The sequence below is a fragment of the Ruditapes philippinarum genome, unplaced genomic scaffold (assembly GCF_026571515.1).
Source record: "Ruditapes philippinarum isolate M1 unplaced genomic scaffold, ASM2657151v2 ctg3675_1_1_1_1, whole genome shotgun sequence".
Lineage (NCBI taxonomy): Eukaryota > Metazoa > Mollusca > Bivalvia > Venerida > Veneridae > Ruditapes > Ruditapes philippinarum.
The window spans coordinates 70,170-95,259 of record NW_026861057.1 but is presented as its reverse complement, the minus strand read 5'-3'; the positions used below and the strand labels follow the sequence as shown (position 1 = coordinate 95,259).

At 32.5% G+C, this 25,090-nt stretch overlaps 2 protein-coding genes across 2 annotated transcripts in view; one reads left to right on the top strand and one right to left on the bottom strand.

Annotated features, from left to right (window-relative positions):
• Positions 1-12,398, bottom strand: part of LOC132714386 (uncharacterized) — a 31,277-nt gene extending 18,879 nt beyond the window's left edge. Inside the window, exons 1-5 of the mRNA XM_060697249.1 lie at positions 12,305-12,398; positions 6,309-7,441; positions 2,575-2,737; positions 1,606-1,751; positions 28-185 (exon numbers count right to left, since the gene is read on the bottom strand). Coding sequence (XP_060553232.1) covers positions 28-185; positions 1,606-1,751; positions 2,575-2,737; positions 6,309-6,774 — 933 coding nt within the window. The 5' untranslated portion in view covers positions 6,775-7,441; positions 12,305-12,398. The remainder of the gene's footprint in view (positions 1-27; positions 186-1,605; positions 1,752-2,574; positions 2,738-6,308; positions 7,442-12,304) is intronic.
• A 3,097-nt stretch (positions 12,399-15,495) lies between these two features.
• LOC132714390 (sodium-dependent multivitamin transporter-like) lies at positions 15,496-17,349 on the top strand. The gene has a single exon (XM_060697253.1). The coding sequence runs from the start codon at positions 15,496-15,498 to the stop codon at positions 17,347-17,349; it is 1,854 nt and encodes a 617-aa protein (XP_060553236.1).
• Positions 17,350-25,090: the final 7,741 nt, after the last annotated feature.

Sequence of the window (25,090 nt, the reverse complement as noted above, 5' to 3'; positions counted from 1 at the left end):
AACCGTACATTAATAAATAAAACCAACCTTTCTACTACCAGCTGTAGATCCTCTCTGTGACTCACGTGATGCAGGTTTTGATTTCTGTGACACAGAAGTTTTACGTCTCTTCTGATATAAAAGTTCCTGAACAATATTGGTGGCTAATGCCTGGTTATACTCCTCTTCTAAGCCTTCAACATCACCTGTAGTATATATTATAATGCTTTATATCAGTTACCTTACAATGCTTTGCATAATAAAAGAAATATGTACTATGTTATTAAATGTGAATTCATTTATCCCTTTAATGGTAACTGAAACAATGGCAGCCCTATGAAACCCACCCTTTTTCATTACAAAAAAATCGGGAAAAAAGACCAAAAGGTCCCCTTCCAACCTTATTTTAACATGAACGGGACCTGAGTAGACCACTGTGTTCCAAAAAGATAAGCTAAGCTAAAGTTTTTATAAAGAAATACTGTAAATTCCTAAGAAATGTTCGCGGATACAATATTTCGCATTTTTCACAAAGTCAGCATTTTCGCAGAGACAAACTTTTGCAGATTTGTAGTAACCGCGAATTCCGCGAATATTAAGTCGCTACGACCTAAATTACAGTTTTTGGTACGACCTAAATTACAGTTTTTGAAGGCTACGTTTCGGATGCATGACCTTGCCTGTTGGGTACTTTTAATTCTTTTTTTTTTTTGGACAAGTCGTACCTAAAGCGCAACGTTACTTGATACCTTTTCATCTATTGACTTGTCGAACACGGACGGTTGTTCTGTGAACAAATCATATTTCCTTACCTTTTTCACTATGTGATTAAGTAAGATTTAATCAGACCCGTTAGCTTTTATTCTCATTTGAATCATAACTGACTTTATCTTCAAAATGTCGATACGTATTTTTACACAGTATCGGACTGTACATCATATTATAACATCATTCATTATAACAACATAACAGCTGTTATCAAAAGTAGCACTAGTGTACTTTTAACAAAGGATTACACCTACTCCAAGCAAATAAAATCCAAGTCATTCAATGTACGCAAACTGTAAATGCGTTTGTCAACGCCGTGACTAGCGAAAAACGTCAATAAGCATGATAATAACTAATAATTGATATTTTATTTTCCAGCGTGCAAACTACATTTTTGTAGTGTCAAAAATATACATAAATAATTCTTTACACATTTCTATAGCACCTGTGTTTATATTTTTTTTTGTGTAAGTAGATTATAATAAATATTCTGCATGTTTATGTTATCTTTGGTTGAAGCTAGAAATTTTCGCGGATTTGTTATAAGTGACATATTCGCGGCTATAAAGATTCGCCGAATCATGCCTACCGCGAAAAGCGCTAACTTAAAACGCGCGAAATCTTTTTTAGGAATACAGTAGATACAGTTATAATGACTAGGATGGATTGACTCTCCTCCTGTACTATTTTCAATAAGTTTGTACCTATGACCAATCATGTTTTGTGGCTTCTTTTTTTAGTTAAGTTTTTATATTATAATTTTAATGCATTATCAAGTATTAGATGATGTCTGTTTTTTTGTGTAAGTGAAAACTTCAATGGTTTCACTGAGATCAGTTGACCAACCAAATTTCTTACCCATAATGCCTTTGTTGCTATCATCCTGTGTCACATCATGTGTGTTTGTTCCAGCTTCAGTCCAGTTGTCATGGCTACCAACACAGAATGTACAGGAAGTAGATAAATCTATCCCTTGTGTCTCCTCTGTGCTGCCTTTCACACTTCTGTCAATGAAAAACACAAAATCTATATTGTTATAACTTTACAGATAGCATGTAACATGAATTTTCAATAACTCTCCTTAAGAACCATTCTCAAGGTTATAACGACCTTGTCCTTAAAAATTAATAACAATATTTTAAGAATTTCATTTTACTATAGTTTTTATACTGTTATATTTAAAGACATGTTGTATCGCTGTAACTATATAATAAAGTCAAGTATAATAACAAAGTCTGATATACAAATATATATATATATACAGTTTATTTACAAGACTAGTAATATAATGATATGATCAAGCGATCTTACTACAAGTGTAGCTGGTCAACGACTGACGGATAATTCCAGCCAGGTTGCAAGTATAGACTAGCTATAGTCTGTTCTTAGATAACAGTATGGTAAACATATGGTAAACATACTACAACATGTTTTCAAACAACATGGTTAAAGTGACCTTGACCTTTTCCATTCTCTTAAGCAAAACCAAAGTTTTACTGACAACTAATACTGATTTATCAATTTCTTGACATTATTCCTGATAAATCACATCTGATGATGGAAACATTATTGTTTTACTTTACAATCTAAACTATGTCAATATAACATTGATACAAAAAATTGATCGTAATATTTAGCACCTGTCAATGTGAGAAATTATCATTGTAGTCATACCTGTTGTGACCTAAGTACCCAAATGTATGCACGAGTAATCTATGTATCTAATAGGACCAACTTGCAATTTTATTAGTAACTGATTGCATGTAAAGGTAAAACAGAAGAAATTGCACACAAAAAAATGAAAACAAGGAACTATTTATAACTTACTGTTGCCCTAGTAATGCTTTCTTCAGACTTGTTTTTCCTGCCCTATCCTGTCCAACAAGCATAAGTCGTGTTTTATAGACCGGTTTCATGCCAGAGATACATGCTGATTCAAAAGCTTTGATAGCCTCTGGCCCCCTCGCCATTATCTCCTTTGGTGCATCGTCTGTAAACAATTTACAAAATTTTAACATTTTTCCTCACCAGGAATGTTTTTTCTCTGCTCAAAGTATAAATTTCATTTGCTGGAACTAAACAACTGAGTTATCAAGCACAAGGTTTATCTTTTTATATGTCTCCAATATTAACTATAAATTAAAGAAAATCAGGTGCATATGATTCTATGAGGCGTCTGCTGCCGATTTAAAAATAAATATCCTTTGCTTCTGAAAAATTGAATATAATATGGTTACAGGCACATTAAATCAATCAAGCAAATAATGTTATGATATAACACGATCAAGGTGATTCACATTGATTCAAGGTGACGGGGGAAAAAGCCGTCTGATTATATATCAGACTTGAAAGAAAATATCTGCAAAGAAATCCTGTCTCGTCTTGCTTTTACATGCGCTTGTTATGAATAACATTTGCATATCATTGGCTAAACTCAAATTATATAACCATTTTAAAGTTCTTTTATAAATACATTATGGCAGATTTATAACTACTTAGGGCAAAAAACAACAACATTTATTTCCTTTGATCTGTAATCTTGACATTTCTCTTTCAATTTTTTTATCATTCTTATCAAAGGTTACTATAACCCAAGTGTGGTATTTGATTAAGCTTAAGTCTTTTAATTGATTATTGTTTATAAGATTATTGTTAACAGTTACCTAGATATTCAAGTTTACTTTTTTATATTTTAAAAATAACTTTTACATGAAAACTACTGACACAATATTAAAACTGCACGCCAAAATATTTCAAGAAAATCAATATTGAGAAAAATAATGTTAAGAATTTTAAGAAAGGTAAAAACATTCAAGATCCAAGTGATATTTTACATGTTTTATGCAGTTTAAGAATGCTTTTGCAGTATATGATCACCATATTTATACTGCGTTACTTATGCAATAAGAGCTTTTTTGCAATTTGTTGACTGTTGACCACTTTTGGGTAATTTTCTTGGATTATATTAGTGCCGATTGCAATGTGTAAATTGCTTTATTTGTTCATCTCACAATATTTTACTTTTTAATACATTTCTAAAATTTTCATGAAAATTAACATGAACCTGGAGGCGTGCTGCTTTAAAGTTGTAATATGTGGTACTTATTTGTTACCCTGCTGGCAACAACCCAAGCAACCAGTGCAAACCAAGATTAGCCTGCATGCCTGTGCCATCTGATCATAGTCTGCACTGTGCAGTATTCAAACAGTACATATAATGAAATTTTCCCCTGAGATAATAAATATTTTTTGTCTAAATTAATGCAAGTCCAGTTTAAATATTTAGTGAGAAAAGGATTAACTTTTTTAATGCTGTTGCGGGTGATGATTATTATAAGTGTCTTGATTATGTGAAAAATCTGTAATTCTGATCTGTTTTATATTAAAACATACTTAAATCAAAATTGAAACCAAGGCAAGTACATTTTACAGTATAAATGTAAAATCTATTCTGTTAATCAGCAAGTCAATATTACTACATGGTATATTGATATCATAATCCTTTATAATAATAATGAACAGTTCCAATCTCAAAGCAGTATCAGTCCATTATACAAATTAGTGGTATTGTTTGGTTTTATTAACCTGTCAACTACATACTGATTACACGGTCGATGCACACAGTATATTAATCTTCGGTAGATGTTCGGTAAGTTCCGTCAGATGTACGCTGTACGATGGAATTTAATTTAATTTGTATCTCTAAACTAAGTGTACTCAGCGTTATAGCGCAACAGGTTAAATCATGAGTTTATAATCTAAGTGCCACACGTGTTTTAAGTTCTAGGCCGCGTTGGTCCATGTTTTTGTCTTATTAATACTTTCAACATTATTGAATCTATATATGATTATTTTATGTTGTTTGTTTTTTTATTATGTTTTACTTAATTTTGTTATGTATATACTCTTTTTAAATAACATGTTTTTTTAAGAATTCATGTTTAAAATTAAAAAGGATTAAAATCAATAAATGTCTTTTCAATGCCGTAAAACACACTACAAATCTGTTCCATTTAAATATACTGCAAAAATAAAGAAAGAGTACTAAAACAATGGCAACAGTAAGGATCGAACCACAGACCACTCAATTATCAGACAATCTCTTTACCGACTGTCCTTAGTACTGTGAATTAACGAAAATCTTCACATAAGGCTGGCGTGACTTTCAATCCATGACTAATATACTCCTTATTAATTCTCGTAAACTACACGGACCAAACCGAAGTGGGATCGAAAATTTAAATGAGTCCTATAATGTATTCATAATTGACAGGTCAATAAAATCAGACTATATCATGCTTTAATGCTTATCAAAATTATTTCTACTTTGGTTTTCATGAAAATGGAAAATAATATTATTTTATTTTCAAGTATAATATTTTGTTTTTCATTCATGCATCTTATGTGAATAATCAAATATTTTCATTCCTGATATTAATATAAAATAATGGTCAAATTTAAATAAATCATACATATAGCATGGAACCCTGTATTTTATTCTCTATCAACATATTAAATGTTTCCTTAATATGCCTGCACTGAATTTCAATGGTGAACCTCAAAATAATTTCTATTTTGTGTGAAGCAGAAACATTGCATTTTTTTTTGTTGAACAGGGTAAAATATGTTTTTAATTCAACATTTAAATGCAATGCATGCATGACAATGCACACATTACAAGACTTTCAAAATGCAGCTGCAACAATAACAGAGTTGCATAAATAATACAGAGTATATATGCATATATAGATTTCTTTACAAAGTACAAAGATATAAATCATTTCTAGGATGTGGTAAGAAGACACAACTATTTCTTACAGAATATCCACATTTAAAATAAATTACCTCAAAAATCTTTCTAGAATCTTAATTTAAACAAGAGCGATCAGTAATCACATGTGTCGCCTCATGATGGCCAATTTCATGTTGGGACAAGTTTTGTGACAGACTGACAGACAGACGGACAGTGTACAACTAGACTTGGTACTGATCATTCCTGTAAAGTTTGGATAAAATTGCACCAGTAGTTTATGAGGAGTAGTCCGGACAAGCTTTTGTGTATCTGGCAACACACGGAAAAAAACACCTTTTTATCAAAGGGCCATAACTCGGCCAAAAATCATTCAACCGGAAAACCAGTGCAATATGCGCAAGGCCTTGAGCTACAGATCAATCCTGTAAAGTTTCATTGAAATTGCATTAGTGGTATAAGAGAAGTAGTCCGGACAAACTTTAAAATTAAAAATTATTAAAGGGCCATAACTCTGACAAAAATCATTGAACCGGAAAATGCTGACAATATGCACAACTAGACTTGGTACTGATCATTCCTGTAAAGTTTGGATGAAATTGCACCAGTAGTTTATGAGGGGTAGTCCGGACAAGTTTTGTGACGGACGGACGGACAGACAGACAGACAGATAGACGGACAGACAGACGGACAGACAGACGACGGAGAAGTGATCCCTATATGTCGCCACTACTCCGTAGAGGCTACACAAATCAAAAAATCAAACAAAAAACTAGTGATTCATTACATAAGTTTACAAAAATGTTCTCACCTGATTTAATAAACTTCATGCCTTTGGTGTTTCCATATATATCAAACAGTACCCAGAATGCTCTGTCAACAGGAAGTCCAACAAAGAGTGCCCCCTTGTGTTCATTGTTCACAAAAAACTGCACATTTCCATTGTTACTAACATAAAACATTAGCTGACACCCATCTGTTGCCAAGTTTTCACTGATAGGCCGCACCCAGTAACCATCTCTTTTTGCCAAATGTGGTAGTGCGTATTTTGGTAATTCCTGATTCCCAAATTTTGAAGGATCATTTATTGTGAATCCGATTCTGAGTGCACCACTCCAATTACTTGTGCATGTTAATTCCACACCAACTTTTTGTCCAACTTTGATTGGTTGATCACTAAAGACAATTCCATTGCAAAAATAGGAATCGGACCTTGTAGCGGAGGTCTTAGCATCAGATAATGTTATACCCGTACCATGTATGTTGTGAAACTTCATTTTCCTGTCAACAATCTACATCGATATCATATATATTCCTACTAACACTTAAATTTTTAACGATAATTTTATGGTACAAACTCCAAAGACCACAAAAGTAACATACTCCAATTCAAATAAAAAACGTTTTATACACCCATACTATTCAAATAACTGATAAGAGTGTAAATATTAATGAATAAATCTATGAAATCTGTAGAATGTAAACTTACAACTCGTCATTCAAATCTTTCTACAAGATATTTGTTGCTCCCCTATTTAAACCCCAAATATGGTAGTATTAGGCCCAGGTTTACGCAGCCATTGCAAAAATATCGACATGAAAAAACGTAAAAATCCTTTCATAATCTGCTTTTGGAAAATCCATACTTTCTAAAAACCATGACATATTTCAAATGTAAGCTTTACATTATTCCTCAATTATCTATACTCCATCCTGATTACTTAAAGTACATTTGTTTGGATGATTCACATCTTTTTATCATTAATGGAAGAATTTCTTACTATCTGCAACAAATATAGTGTGCAAATGATATGCTGCTATCACATTTTATCTATAGAAGTATATACGCACTGGAAAAACAGAACACCTTTGTATGTCACAGGTATTACACACTTTTATTTGATCTAAGATGTCACTGGAAATTTACCACAGGTGTCTGTGAAGCTGGAATGGAAAAATCAATATCAAAATTTTATTTTACCAATACAGGTGAACAATGTGCACTCATTACTTATCTGGAGTGGTGGACTCCTGCATAAGGAAATTACATACAACTTAAAGAAAGACTGTGTCATAATGGCACAAATAAAAAATGTTCTGTGAGTATAGAAACACCCTACATGTACTTATTCGTTGAAATGTCAAGATAATGCAGCATTGTGAAATGTTTCACCAGAAGTTTTCTTCTATATACAGCCAAGTTTGCAATCCAGGAGACACATATGAGCCGCGTCATGACCAAACCAACGTAATGCGTTTGCAACCAGCATGTATCCAGACCAGCCTGCTCATCCGCGCAGTCTGATCAGGATCCATGCTGTTTGCTTACAAACCCTATAACAAGTAGAGGATCTGATAGCGAACAGCATGTATCCTGACCAGACTGGGCAAATGCGCAGACTGGTCTGGATCCATGCTGGTCGCAAATGCACTATGTTGGTTTTGTCATGACGAGGCTCATATGTGTCAATCTTTAAGTAAAAAAAATGTATCATTCTTTAGTGAAAAAAAATGTTTTTTCTTGTTAGGCAATTAACATTTTCATATGGCAGTGATTTTTGTGGGTTACGGTAGCTGTACGATGGTTCAAACAATATTTATTTAATTTTAGGCCAAAATGTCTTTTTAAGACATCAACTTTTTCCGTTCAAACATGCAAATTTTCAGAATTGATATCATATGCTGTCTGTATAACAAAAAAACCTCTACTGAAGATTCATAGTATTTACAACCTAACAATATGAGTGAATACAAAATTGGTAAGGAAATTGCTCATACAGTAAATGACATTACTTTGTCCTTCATTATTATAGAATGATTCTACAATCATAGCAGCTAAATGTATTGTAGTAAGGCACACAATTCATAATCAAATTATTAACTTCATGGCATTCAATTAGAAAAGAATTAACATAAAAATGTTTACCCAGATATTTAGGAACTAAAGCTACCTTGTGAAATGTACATGCAAGTGCACACTGTATATATAAATAAAAAGTCTAAAGGCAATTTCAATGGAGTCACATTTCAAAGATCTTATTATAGTTATTAATTATTTGAAATGACGAAATTTGAGTCCAGCAGTATTCTAATTGTGTACTTAAAGTAGTGGATATTTCACATGGGAAGTAACTTAATTTGCTGTATTACTCTAAAAAAGTCTATATTCTAAGATTTGGCTCTAGACAGAAATTTCCTTTGCAAACTGTTCATTCATTTCTAAAATAATGTAGACAAAAGTCAACAACATAATTATTATGTGTGTAAAAGATTTCATGAATACATTCAAGTTAACTTTTATTTACATCTAAATTAAAATTTACTGAAATTTCTTTGGATTTTTTCTGCTGTTTTTTTACAACAATTTTAAGACATTCTTTGGTCATATCTATGCTGTTGACCCACCTATGTTTTCACAGTCTTGTATATCCGTCAGCAATCAAGCATAAGCCCTATGCTACAAGAATATTTACATGGGGCAAATGTTTGATTATGTTTCTTGTTCTTTGAATTATTTGCATATCAACTATAAAGTTGGGATGAATTAGTTAATACTAAATATTAATGCAGAAAGTGCTAATTGATTCTATCTTTTATTATACACGTAATTAATATTAAATGAGCTGCGTCACGACAAAACCAATGTAATGCATTTGCGACCAGCATGGATCCAGACCAGCCTGCGCATCCAGGCAGTCTGATCAGGATCCATGCTGTTCGCTTACCAACCCTATAACAAGTAGAGAAACTGATAGCGAACAGCATGGATCCAGATCAGACTGCCTGGATGCACTGGCTGGTCTGGATCCATGCTGGTCACAAAGGCATTATGTTGGTTTTGTTGTGATGCGGCTCAAATGTGCATTTCAGAGTTCAACATTGAGAACCCAAGATGCAAGTCTTAAGTGATGGTTACACAAAACTGATTTGAAATTTGGCATGGAATTTCAGATTTTTGAAAAACAGGACATTTTTTGTGGGTACATCAATTCATAAATTGTATTTTTTTTTGTAAAACGAAAAAAAAGGTATAAGCAAATAATGTAATGTAAAGCAATGCCAATATCAACACATAATAGAAATTACTCAAATTACTCTCCAAATGCTTTTCATGTGACACATTTCTATATGTCTGCCACCAAAGCAGGCCTTCAGGTTATTAAACAATTTTCTAAGTTCTGTCTCAAATCTCAGGATATTCATTGGTCAATGAACATTCTGTGGCAGTTTCAAATATTTGCAATTTGAGTTTAAGCACTGCAAATTTCCTTATAACCTTGGAGCCAGGATCAAACTTGCTCTTCTAGCATTAATAAGGCACTTCAAAAACATGTTGAAGCTTTCATTTATGTATCTGAGTTAAAACGCTGTGAATTTCTAAAAAAACTCGGACACTGGGGTTTGAATTTGTTTTTCTATTAAAGCATTCATACATGTAGCTTCAGAGGATATTGCTGACCTCTGGATTTGAAATTTATCTAATTAACATGTCAGCCACTAGAGGACATCATCTTAAAGTTTACAAACCAACACTACAACAAAGGACTTTCACTGCTTAAAAACTTTTTCTCCATTAGGATTGTTAACTCGTGGAACGAATTACCAGAAAGGGTTGTTCCGGAACAAACAGTTGATACCTTCAAACTCAGACTAGCTTTTTTAGATATATGATTTTCAAGGAACGTATTAGTATATTATTACGCTTGGTTGTAGCAGATGAATTGTGAAAATTTGGACATCATCATTGGCGATGACAAAACTGACATGCATTACACAGTCAAAAACAAAAACATATTCACTAGTAATCATTATATGAAATAAAAAATAAAATGACTTTGTAGACATAAATTCAAGCAGACAAATTACCTATGTGATAAAACTAATTCTTTGCAAATATTCCCGAACAACCTGGAAAAATTATATTTAATTTTATTACAACACAGCAGTATTTTAAAGACAATTGTTGCGATATGATCTTGAAGATTGTGCAATACTATGTTCTATAATTAATTAATTGCTGGGTGCAGGTAGTAACTGTGTGATGTAGATGTCTGTTAACAAAACAATAATGCAGCAGCACATGAAAGTACCACAGCCTGGCAATTTCATAACAGAATCCCTGCTGCTACCAGAAATATTTTATTATTAAGTAATTAATAGTTGTTGGCAGTCATAAAACAAAAATAAACATGTACCCCAAAGCACATGGTAAACTTAGCTTAAGTGACCATATTAATGCTTTACAAATATAATACATTAATTGAACTAATATTATTTTCTATCTCAATTTGATATGTTCTATAATCAGTTAATTGCTGCGCATGCTGTAACTGTGCGATGCAGGGAAAAGGTATATCTTCATCAACTATGGCTTTGACAGTTAGTGCTGATGTCTTTTTCAGAAGTAGCTGTCATTGATTCATCAATATTGGTTGACAAATATCAGCTATTCACCGATATATCAATAAATACTGTTAACAGTTATTTTCATACCTGTTTAAATGATTTCAGTAACATAAATGTTCTTTTCATGCAAATATGTTGTATCCCATCTCTAAAGGACCTAAATGCATTATTTTTTTGGACTATATTATTTTGTCATCACTGCAATGAAATGTGTCCATTATGAAACAACAGCTTAGTTTAGGACATGGCCACCAGCTTTTATATATATTTTTAAAGAAATTTCATATTTTATAGACATCTAAATAATTAATTAAATAATCTATTTTTTAAAATGTGTAATGATTATTGATCGACAGAAAAATATCAACAGTACATCGATATTGTCTCTATCGATGACAGCTATAAGTTCTACCTTCTGTTCCTTAAACATTGACACCCACCTGGCAATTGTAAGATATTGAAGGGCATTTTCTCTAAAAACTAAATCTACATGTAGATCCGTTGTTATTTCTGATGCCCATTTACCCAATAACCCATGAATTTTGCAATTAGCTCTTTGCTTCCATCCCAAATCAAAATGCAACTTAGCCATGTTTACAACCAGTAATGCATTATACAAAACTACATGTATTTAAATAACCTGCTATAATATTAATGCATGTGTAAACCGTGAAAAAGTAGACTGTTGGTTAGAAAATCAATAATCTTTCCAACTGAGTCGCTGACACTAATTCAAATAATTATGCCCCTTGTATTTTGATAATAAAACATGCTTGTTACAAAATTCAGAAATTTTTAGCAATAACATGCAGATGGAAAATTGTAAACATATTGTTTAGGATTCACTACATTAAAAGTAAGTTATTAAAGCCACTAGAATTAAAGTTATATATAAGCCACTACAATTAAAAAGGGCAAACATTACACACTATCTGCCATGTATATATATATATATATATAAAGGCTGTCGCAATTAGTCATGGACAACAGGCTTATTTTTTTTATCACTTTAACACAAAAAATGTAAAAAAAATGAAAATGCATAGTCTTTCACTGATAGTCCTGTGTAGTAAATTAGTAATTAATTTATAATCTGTACAGTTAATTATCATGACTGTACTCAGTCTCAGATCATTTTTGTTTCCGGAAATAGTTTTCAAAATTGTGTTTAACGTAGTCAAGCTATAAATCACCACTGTTTGTGGATATATTTTTAAGCAGAAATAAAAACATATTTCTATCTCCAATAAAAAAAGGGTGCAACTTTACCTGTTTACTGCATACGCATTTGTAGGTAAAAAAAATGCAAAATATTACAAACATTCATATTCATGCACACTGGTACAGAGTGCATTTTTTAAATTTATCAATGTAGTTCATAACAAAAATAACACAAAATACCTGCACTAAATCCAATAAACCTGTCGCATAATTTACACAGCCGCTTACACCATTAATAATCGTCTCTAAGGTGCGCGGTCGTTTCAACATTAAAGAAAATGATTTATTTGGGTCGAACACAACTAAATCTTTACACTCTCTCTTTGAAATACTTGTTCTTTGTACTTTCAAGTTAATTCCACATATCTCGTAAGATTCATTTAGAGAGAAACTTTTTGTACCTATTTTTATAAATATTACATGCAAACTACAAAAAGATAGAGAAATAGGGTCATATACTTCTAAGTTGGCTACATAATTTATTGAATTTTAAGCGAGTTGTGAAGATAATAAATCCAAAAATCGCTTAAACTGGTTGAAATATCAGCAGATGATATGTATTTTCATTGCTATCATAATAACCAAATAAATAAACTTTGATGTTATGATTTAAATCTTTAAAAAAGATGCTCAAAAAGAAATAGGAAATTATAAATTTACTTTGTGCACAGAGCTGTAATAAAAGTCTCTTCTTTGCTTCAGCATTTCCATTAGCCTTCTTTATACGTTATTTGTTTTTAACGAACAGAGAATTATTAGGCCCGCATGTGTTCGTATATCTCTTATAAATACTGACCGCGAAAATGTGAACAATATTATTAGGTTAATAATATTTCCAACCGTATGAGACATGAAATAACCAACATTTCAAGTTTTCATGTTTTCTAGTCCTAACATTAATATTATACCATTGGTTTATTTTTTTCAGGTTGACTCTGCTTGTGTTAGGTTTAGGTTCTTCATCTTTTTTTCATGATTGCTGCAAGTAATGTTGTCGCAAATGTTAGTAAAAATCTTTTCTTTAAATTTCTGTTCATGTTTCATACGGATGGAAAACATCGAAAAATTTTGTCGACAAAATTTACAAGTGTTATCCTACTTTCGTTTCTTTACAATCCTGCAACGTTTTTCATATTTTCATGCTGCAATTTGGTGTATTTCGAATGAAATCGTTTCTCACAATTGTCACATTGCTTTTCATCTTTGTCCTTTTCCCTGAATAAAAAAAATTAAGATTGAACATAATTTCAATAATTCTCATAGTTTTATTTGTTTACATCATATGAATAAGTAATAGAAAGAGCATCGAAACACGAGGCTATCTGATTTGTTATAGGGGGCGTAACCCCCTAGTATAAATCAGATTGCCGAGTGTTTTGATGTTCTATCTCTTTTGTATCATAGTCAAACATTAAAACACGTTCCCTGTTGACACAATATGAAACCCCAGAAAAAGTAACCAATGAACGAGCAACTGAATATGAAATTATTGTCGCTTTCCCTTTCTCTGCCGTCACAATAAGTAAACCCCAGCAAAAATGAGCAAATCAATGTTTATGCTCTGGAGTGCGGGTAACTAATATCTGCACTCCAGTTAACGCACTGTGCATGTATATGTACACGATTTAACTCTGACACATTTTCAATAGAAAGGTCCCCAAACTATGATACACATAAATATTATTATCTTCTATATGTTTCATCAAAATTTATATATAATTTATGCAAACCAGAATAGAAGAAGAAGAAATGAAAAACAAAGTGCCTTTTAACAAACTGATTATCATCATCTACATGTTTATCTAACAACGATAGAATGATATCGTATATTTCTCAGAAATGATTTCCCTATATATTATCTCGTTATTTATAACTTCAAATTCTGTAAAACTAGGCCTACTCTTTTAGCTACAAAATATACAATATGCGGTATTTTTTCTCCCAAGAAAAAAAAGTTTTTTTTTTTTCACTGAATATTTTCAAATTTAAGGAAGGCTAAAATTATTGAGGACATCACTCGGTGTTTCTCTTTGGCTCGATCTCCCCTTCATAATAATATAATATGTAGCACTTCGAGTACAAGAAACTTAATTGTCCCTTAAATTATTGAACGCTCCAATTCAAACTTATTCTTAATGACATCAAATCACTGCCGGTATTTCTGGACATGTTGTGAGACGGAAAGTTAAATCTGTATTTACGAGCTTAAAGTATATAGGCCTACGTTTGGTTGCTCAAACTAGAAAGCAAAATCATATGCTTATGATTTGCACGAGTCGATCTGTTGTCTCATTAGCGAGGGAGCTAGTTAAAGTAGGCACTGTGGTTACAAGCAAACAAATGCTGAACATACCACTTTCTACATATTTCTTGTTAGATTTGCAAGTTAATGAAGCATTTGTTGGCGATTTTTAAAGCCCGGATTCTGTTGTGAAAGATTCAAATTTTGTTGGACAGACTATATAGTAAATTATTTTTTAAAAGTTAAAGACCAATAAGATATCATGGAAAATACTGGGCGTTAAATTTGATAATGAAACTCTCTTCATTGTATTTGTTTATAGGAGATAAAATAAAATACATCTATGTGATAATTATGGAACATTTTAGAACACTCGAAATATTAATCAATAGATTTATTTATTTCAATGCACGGCGTTGTACATAGAGGCATAAAAACAAACGTCTATTAGGTTTCACAATATATAAACATACAGCTACTAAGGGCAGTCGAGTGCAATAATATTATCATGTATATACAAGGGAATCTTCCCCGGTATACAAGTTGCTTACAAGATTAACGGACCTGAATGGGATAGATATGTCCCTTACACTGCCCATTCGATACAGAGAGGATGATTTTTACCCTTACACTGCCCCTTCAATCACCTCTTCTACATACGGATGAATAAACGTCAACATCAATGAAGAGTACATCACCAACTTCATATCTATATGCAGACGCTGTCAGCCAAATGTAAATTGTCAGCGTGCAATGACCGTGAAAAGTACACACAAGTGGTAAGTTCATACATATTCATTATTTTATGATAATACTTTACATCGAATTTACAAAACGATTAATGTATGCATTATTTAAGGCACGTACGTCCTCGTGTGTGCTCCAGTTGTGTATTTTATGTATGTGTTTTTCTTTGTCACAAACATTTATTATTTTAAATCTAAATTGTAAGTCTTCATTATGACCAATTACATTCGATATAAACATGCTATTTTATCTGTTGACAAAGGACAACTAATCATAATGGGATGTAGGCCATTATAAATTAAGATGCCTTTATGCACTGCTGATCCCGTATAAATGCACTATCTTAACCACTGGACAGTTTAGTTTAAAACAAAACTACAAAATGGGCGACGAATACAGCTTTCAAACAGGCGAGAAAAGAGAACTTGGTATATTGGATTATGTTTTGTTTTCACTTCTGTTCGTGGCATCAGCATTAATAGGTTTTTATCATGCGTATAAAGACAGGAAAAACACAAACATCGAAGATTTTCATCTAGGAGGAAAGAAAATGCATCCAATTCCAGTGAGTCTTTCGCTAGCTGCTACTTTTATGTCAGCATTGACAATAATTGGAACACCTGCTGAAGTTTATACATTTGGAACTATGTTTTATTGGATCGTATGTGGAATGTTCATTGCAACAATAGGTACAGCGCACGTGTTTCTTCCAGTATTCTACAGAACGAATAAGATAAGCTGTTTTGTGTATCTAGAGCTTCGTTTCGGGACTTTAGTAAGAGTATTTGCATGCGTTCTATTTTTGTTGCAAACCTTACTATACATGGGATTCGTACTTTATGCACCGTCGTTGGCCTTTCAAGCTGTGACAGGATTGTCTCTGTGGGGGTCTCTGATTGGTGTGGCGTCGGTCTGTACATTATACACAATGTTGGGAGGTATGAAGACTGTGTTATGGACCGACAGTCTACAAATAGTCGTTATGATTATTGGTCTTCTTGCCCTACTAATTGAAGGAACATCTGCAACTGGGGGAATCACAAAGGCCTGGGAGATTGCTAAAGAGCATGGGCGAATTGAATTTGGTAACGTATCTCCTGATCCTCGCACGAGGCACACTGTATGGTCCGTCGGTATTGGAGGAGGGATATTCTGGTCATACCTATATGGTATAAATCAAGCTCAGGTCCAACGTGAGTGTTCACTACCTACCCTGCGTAAGTCACAAATGGCTGTTTGGTTAAATTTTCCGGCGCTTGTATTAATTAACACACTCGTTTGCCTAATTGGAGTCGTTATGTTTGCATTTTATAACACCTGCGATCCAATCAAGTATGGACTTGTTTCAAAGAATGACCAACTTGTGCCACTTATGGTCCTGGATGTACTTGGAAATATACCTGGACTCTCTGGTATATTCATGGCGTGTGTGTTTAGTGGTAGTTTAAGTTCTATATCATCGGGACTTAGTGCAATGTCAGCTGTCCTTCTCGAAGATTTTATCAAGCGTTTTTGCACGAAATCACTGACGAGGAGGAAAGAGTTGATTCTGACGAAGTTTATTATAATCATAATTGGCTTTACGATGTTTGGAATCTCTATTCTCATTTCACAGGCTGGAGGAATGATAATTCAGCTATCATACACACTTTATTCTTTAATATCTGGTCCATTGCTCGGGTGTTTTGTTGGTGGCATGCTTTTCCCATGGACTAACAAGTACGGAGCCGTTTGTGGGTTAGCCACTTCTCTCACAATAATGTGTTGGCTAGGATTTGGTGCAGTATTCGATGGACCTCCAGGGACATTACCATTGCCAGTGCATACAGATGGATGTTACCGTACAAATTCTAGCTTACTGACGACAACTAGTATATCTAATATGCAGACATCGGCAATACTCCATAACGTCACGACGCCAACAACAGTAGAAAATGAAGTTGAGCCTCTTGTATACGACTTTTACAGAATATCTTACCAATGGTATACCGGATTAGGAATGTTGATCAACCTTATCACGTCACTTATTGTCAGTATTTTTACTGGCCGTACGAACCGTGCAACTTTGAATGATACGCTGATAAGTCCATTGTTTTTCAAGTTGTCTTCATGTTTACCAAGAAGCAAAAGAACTAAGGGTACTATCAAATTGAACGGTAACACTCAAAGTAAGAAAGAGTCCGTGGAATATATTGAAAATGAAAACAATGGTTATGTTAAAGAAAACGCGTTTTGAATTCAAGATTTATTAAAACCATTAAAATTCAAAGGAAATTCACATTTCTTATTTCCAATCATGTCAAACATTAACTGCTACGAGGATAATAGTTATTTATAAGAAATCATATTGCAAAGAACGAACATTGTAGCTCTACTGTGTGAACCATTCTTAAACTATTCTTATCATATAAGCACTGCTCGTACATGATCTAATTATCTTATTTGTGTTTTTATGAAATAAGTTTGTGTTGAAAACAAACAACGTTTGCTACCCTGTTAGGACATATTTGCCAATAAAATACCGAAATAAATTAGTTCTCATTTATTTTCTTCAAATTTTTGTTTGTTACTTAAATTCAATTTGTAAATCAGCTAAATGGATTTCTGAATCAACCAAGGGAATGACGTGGAGGGATTCTCACGCTTGACTCAAACGAGTCGAAAAACACAAAATGGCTATCGTTCAAGTGTCTTTGATTTTCGTCCGGATGTGAGAGTTCCAATGTTACGTTATTATGAAATTTGTTAGAATGTTATTATTGTTCCGTTAAAAGTGTACACCCTCTGAAGAGCGACCATCTGTAAAACAATTACCACTATACAAGACTTCACAATTAACTTAAAAAACTCTCAGCAGCAACCTCAAATCTTTGACTCTCAAAGGGTGTTGGTGTACAGAGGATGAATTGCACAATCCTCTCTGCAGAACAGTAACAGTAAACTTAAAGATAAAAAAGAAGGAAAAAAGGAGAAAAAACATACAAAAAATGTTTATTATTGTTTCACGAAGAAAACATATTTTCATGTACATATCATTGAATTTGTATCACTTCTTCTGTGCTTAAAATGCTGCACAATATTAAAATACGTAGAAATGTATCTAAGTATTTACTTCACATGTATAACGGTATTTTTGTCTCTTTTAAGTAGAAAACTTTATGCTTTTATGTCAAGAATATTGCCTTACATGTATGTGATTTTTATAATTTGGTATTTAGTCTCTACGGCATATATGGTAAAGATAAAACGTCCCTTTTATTAATTTGTTTATCAAAAGATGATCAAATAAAAAATATCAAACAATTATAGTTTCTAACAAGGCAATATGCTGTTTTTTATATTTTATAAAGATATATTAGTTTTTCTTATCATGGTTTCCAATACATTTTGTGTTGCAGACTGCCAAGCTATACAGGCGCTATGGGCGTTTGGGATTTCGCACTTTTTCAATATCTGTCTTGAACAGACACTTTTCACCATTTAATTATATTATATTACTACCAATATATAGCAAATAAAAACTAGGGTAAGACCTATATAAGCATCAGCTTTCGGTTCTGATCCTTTTTCATTCATTTCGTGTGTTGTAAAATTCTATTTGTAAATTGTAAATGTGTATACTTGTTTGAAATAAACTATGTTTAAACTAATTATATTATATTACTTCTCTCTCGAGGAATCTACTCTTTTCCAAAATTATTTACATAGAATTGAATTTAATCAGTAACACTGCTCAAATAAATTCATTTGCATGATACGTTTGCATGATATTTGTATTGTTTATGTATTGTACCTGTACTGTATACAGCTTCGTTTCAATTGTTTAAAATAAGTTGTCTTGCTTATTATCTATAATACTATGTGTCGTGAACAAACGCGATCGCTCATATGTGAAAGATTATCTACTCAAACTCAGGTTGAGCCTCACCAGGATTAATATGTGGGGCCGTACCATAGCCGGTCCTTCTACCTGCCGATGTATAACCACTCACAACCGTCACTGTAGTTTCTATCCATATATAATTATCGTTGTTATCTTGCTGATTTTGTAACTGAAGCACTGGAATTTTATGGGTAACGGGAACACATTCTAGAGATTTATTTGAACCGATGGAGTATTCACAAAGACGTTCAGCGTTGATAATAGTAGCAGGGTGTTGCTTAGGGTTATGTTTAAAACTGTAAAACCAAGGACATGTAGACCGCTTGTTTGGAGGATCGTTTGGTCCAGTCATTACTTGTGATGGACAAACAAGGTCAAAATCGCATAGGTCATTTTGGTCATATGCAGACGCCATTTTCTTCTTGTTGCTAGAAATGAGCTGCATGTAACCATACCGATCCATTAAGAACGATTCGGTCACCAGTAGCATATGATCACGATTGTTGACAATGTTCACTTCTGCACGTGGCTCTTCCGGTTTGCTCATTACACAATTATACATCGTGAAGCAGACGACGGAAAGCATTAACAGGAACATCTGGCAAAAAGTTTAAAAAAATCATTCAACAAAGAAATTAATGATAAATAATTCTGATACACTTTTGAAAAGATTCATTTATAAGATAACGATTACGTTTCAGAACTTTTAAATATTTCTAAAACAAATTGTTGTTAACATTATGAAACTTTATACTTACCATTATTCTTATTAATACTGAGTGTAAAACGGAATTGGAAGGTATTGTTTTTCCTTTTTATGTTTCAGTGTAAGATAACCTATGTCAAACTTGCTTTGAAAATCAATGTTTATTTGGGCTTATATATGTTACCGGCGGATGAAACTTTGCTTTGATGGCCCACGCAGATGACCAAAACCTATAACGCTGATATTAAACAAGGAACAAAATCTGTAAGAGACGATATATTAGATATTTTTTCAATAATTTATAATCCCCATTTTTTTCTTAAGGCAAAAAAATTGTGGGCTCTTTTTCCGCCCACTTCATAGTGCGGAAACGATTTTATTTGAAACGTTTTAACGTTTGCCTAATCGCTTTCATTCAATTGTTATTACACTCGTCTTAGTAGGCTGATTATTTTGATCAATAAATCTTGTTCTTGTTTATCTATCTTATTTTACCTCCTAATTAACTTTAATTAGGGAAGAGTTTATATTATTATGATGCTTATGTGTGTATGTTAATTTTCTAATGAATACATTGTTGTGTTTGTTCTTGCTGAAAGGTGTGTCTCAAAAATCAAAATTCTTGTAATGTCATAAAATCTTTTTTTAAGGTATCGGGATCGTGATTTTGTGCTTACCAAATTTTTACAATCATATAAATATCATATTGAAATAAATAAAATTATTAGATTTAATTTGTATAAATACATACGAATACAAATTAAAACGTTTCCCTTTTTGCATTTATTTGCATGTCGGATCATTAAAAGAACGTTATTTATAGCCCCGTCTATTAGACTGTTGTTTGCGGACACTTAACTAAAATGGGACTTAAGGTTCACTTGTCTAACACCATTGTGGGTTCGAATCATGTCAAGGACTTTAGATTCTTTCATGGATAAAGCTATACAGCTATTTAGCGGTAGGTCGGTGGTTCTACTAAGTTAACCGCTCGTGCCTGAAATAATGCACGACGTGGCACGGGACTCTTCCTCCACCAGTTAAATAAGAAAATTGCTGTTTGACATTTTTAGTGTCTACATTCCGTTAAAGAAAGAAACTAAGCTATAACGGTATTACTTTTTATTCTGTATGTACGCTTTACCTCAACAACAACCATTTGCATGGCCATATTACCATTGTTAAAACGGACCCAGGCCCAGACATCAAGTGTATATATTTAATTTACCTGATTTTGCAGGCTTGCCTAAAAAAATCAATGGCGATCCTATTGTACTGGACTTTTCAAACTTGTATTTTATTAAGATTATATATACAAATGTAGCTAATTCCAGGTTTTAATGAAGTTTTAAGAGGTGACGAAATTTTATGAATGACTTTTTCATGTCACACTTATTTACACAACAAAAATAGCCGCATATTCCCCTAGTCCTAGAAACTAATAAATAGCAATTGATATAAAAGTGCTTTTACAAGTGTGCTGGGAAGGGATTTTCCCATACTTACATGTACGTGTATATGGGTCAAGTTTATATCTATAAAGACAAAATAAAAAAAAAATGGAATGAAACTTTTCTCAAGGTCCTTCGTACGTGCTTTTTCCGTGATAGTGTACGTGATAGAGGCATTGTTATTGCGTACCAGGATACGAAAATAGATTGTTCAAGTGTACTATTTTAGAGAATACTTATCATATCTGAAATTTGACTTCAAAACACAATTTTTAACGAGCATATTCATTGTGGATAACTGGAATTTAGAAAGTAATATTTAAACCAGCAATTTAGATCATTTAGTGAAATGTTACTGAGGATTTAAAACGAAGCTAAATGCAATTATAAGGTGAATATAGCCATCTCGATTAAATTTCAGAAAATGGAAAATGTGTTTTTCTGAACTTGTGGAAATACGGAGGACATATGACATCTCCAAAAATATTTGCTCATGAACACATTAGCTACTTGTAAAACAAAATTTTAACATTCACATTCATGTTCGATAGCTCAATCGGGAATTTACCAGCAAGCATATCTGACATGTTTCCTTTCGGCAACTACTAGTAGTACCAATACGCCTTCGGCACGCCGCAACGTCGTAGAGGAGTAGCTCCTTCGTTCCGTTTAACAAACAGGAAGACTTTCAGCGACATGGGTATCAGAACGCAATGTGGGCTTGTGAGATTAACTTCCCATTGATATTCAAGAGTCTGAAAAAAGACATTTTCTAACAGAAACTAAAAAGATAAGACCTTTATACACTTTTCTAGAACAATTGTGAAATACGGCCAAAAACGACAGTTCAAAAGATCATCTAAATGTAAGAATTATTTTTAAATGGATTACCAAATTTTTTGATCGATTTTGTTGTTATAAAATATATAAATGCCGCTTCGATTAAAAATTTCTTTGACTGTGTTTTGTTTTAGAAAAAGTCATTATTGTCCGTTTGTTTGTTTTGTTCTACAATCACTTGCTCTTAATGTTCATTTGTTTCTTCATTTTCTTTCTTTTGCGGAAATAATATAATACAAGTTTTGCATTATCAAAATTATTATTTGTTTATGTCTATTGTTGTATTGTTTTTAAGGTTAAATAAACAGCTGTAGTCATTGTCTGGTCATGTTGTTTTCCTCTCCTGAATAGTTTGTCGTATATACGTTGCTTGAATATTAAAACAAATTTGAAACGTCACGGTAGTCTATGCTTAATAAGGGTCCATCCCCCCTTTCAGGCAAAAAAATCAGTATTTGCTGTCGAGTATAGATCCCAGACATTTCCATAATCATGCCCTTAAAGAGTTAAATTTGAAACACAAAATAGTGATACTTTATCTATAAGTTTCGAGCCAACAGTAGGTCAATGAGAACCTAAATGTACAGTATCCTGAGGCAATATGAAAAGGAGATACCGCTAAAAAGGGCTGTTATGCCAGCAAAGAGCCTGTCTTTCTATCCGTTACTCTCTGTGCTACCATTTTGAAACGTCAGCGTCAGATCATTAAACGTTTTCAATACAATATGTTTTTATTCCTCCAAGAAAACATTAAAAACATATTTTATAAATCATTAATATTATGTTCAATTTTATCAATATGTATATTCAAATTTAATTGAAATAATGCCGTATTCAAATTATAAAACATTTTGTTTTATGTTTATATAAACATGAGCGTGTGTACCTGTGGACCCTTTTTACATTAAACGACACAATCATATATTATTTAGTATTCTATCAACTTTATTGGTTCCTTAATTACTTTCTTAATTGATACAAAAAATCTTTGCATTCTATAGAAGTTTTATGAGGTTCGCTATTCATTTAGTCTATGCCGTTTTCTCATGATTCTTACCTTCCAAGTTTGAAAATCAGGAACTTGTCAATTGAATTAAATAGCGTGAGAAAAAAAAGATGTAACAAATAAAACATTGCATCTATGATTTTTATAATAAACGACACTATACCATATGCGAAGGGTATAAAAAACGAAAATGGCGTGGGTTAATATGATATTTATATGAATGCATGGTGTTTGGCAAGTCGTGTTTTGGTTTTTGGTTTCAGCTTTGACAAAGCTTTTGATTGTATGTTTAAGTGTATTTGATGTGTTGCAATTGCGATCTTTCTTGTATTTAATTATATATAAAAAAAGAAAGTGTGTATTTTGGCGATAATGTCTTTCCTTTTTAACCAATATATTCCTAAAAAGGTTAAATACACCGAAAATACTTACCAAAAATATACTTCATGTATTTTGGTCGAATAATGTATACTTAGAATATAGTTTCCATTTCTTCTTTATTTTCTTTTTGTATGAATTACATTATCAACGACCTGTTTGTCATCAAAACAGCCGTCCTTTTGATGCAAATGATGATTTTCAATTTATTGCTATCACGTCCTGAAACCTGATACGGAAACACGCCACGGGTGCCAATGTAATCCAAATGTATATTTTTCTAATTTAAAGGTATGTAATCAAATTTTAAATGCCTAATTTTAGATGCTTACATGTCTTTTTGTCAAATGTGTATATAGAATAACTATTATTTCAATGCCTGGAAGTGGTATAAAATTGAAAAAAGGTTTTTTTGTGGGTCACTTTCGGTTACTTTTGTTGTGAGTCAACGTTTATTTTTCATATTCTTCTATAAGAACGACGCATAAAAGAAACACGAAGAATGATGGATATATTTACTGTTAACGCAATTGTGTGTGTTGTAACATATTTCTACAGAATTTATAGATCTGTCATATTCGTACATTAATTAAAACCGATATTGCTCAATAAATGGCATCTTTCGAATATAAATGGAAAATACATAAAAATATTGTTGATAAGAAACAAACAACAAATAAACCTTTTCAAATCAAGGATGTTTTATGACAATGTCATAAATGATATTAATACTATAATACTAACATGTCCCAATAAAATATTATACTTTTACGGTATAAAATATCAACATTTCTCGCAACAGTATAGTAATATTTTCTTTACCCATTAAAAAATCATTATCTCTCATTAACAGACTCAATAAAGTTTACAGTTTTCACCTTTAAATGTTCTAGATGGATCTCTGTTCCATACATTTTATTGTGTATAACAGTAATACATTGTATATTTTATTCTTGTCTTTTATGTTTGTATTGTATTTTGGATTGCATCACAATTATATCGTACTGTATTTTATTATATACATACTGTATGTTATTAATATGCATACTGTATTTTACTTTAATTTACTTAAAAACTTATTTTTTAATTAACTGTATTGTTCTGATTATCGTGAAAATATTTTATTGTTACTATGTAAACTAATCAAACTTAGGTTTAGCCTCTTCAGCTTTAATTTGAGTGTTTGAACTGTAGTCTGTCCGTCTACCTGCCGATATATAGCCAATCACAACCGTCACTGTAGTTTCTGTCCATATATAGTTATCGTTGTCATTTTTAATGATTTGTAACTGAAGTATCGGAATTTTATAGGTAACAGGAACACATTCCAGAGATTTATTTGAACCGATGGAGTATTCACAAAGACGTTCAGCGTTGATAATAGTAGCAGGGTGCCGTTTAGGATTATGTTGAAAACTGTAAAATCAAGGACATGTTGACCGCTTGTTTGGAGGATCGTTTGGTCCAGTCATTACTTGTGATGGGCACATAATATCAAAGTCGTATGGATCATGTTGATTATATGCAGACGGCATTTTCTTCTTGTTGCTTGAAATGAGTAGCATGTTAGAATACTTGTCCATCAAGAATGACTTTGTTGTAGGCAGTTGTGTATGATTGCGTTGCTTCTTGACGGCGTTCACATCTTCACTTGGCTCTTTTGGGCTGCTTATTGTACAACTTATGATCGTTATGCAGACGGCAGATAATAAT

What these genes read in the sequence shown, in the direction of transcription:
- LOC132714390 (XM_060697253.1), top strand. Translation starts at nt 15,496, where the DNA reads ATGGGCGACGAATACAGCTTTCAAACAGGCGAGAAAAGAGAACTTGGT.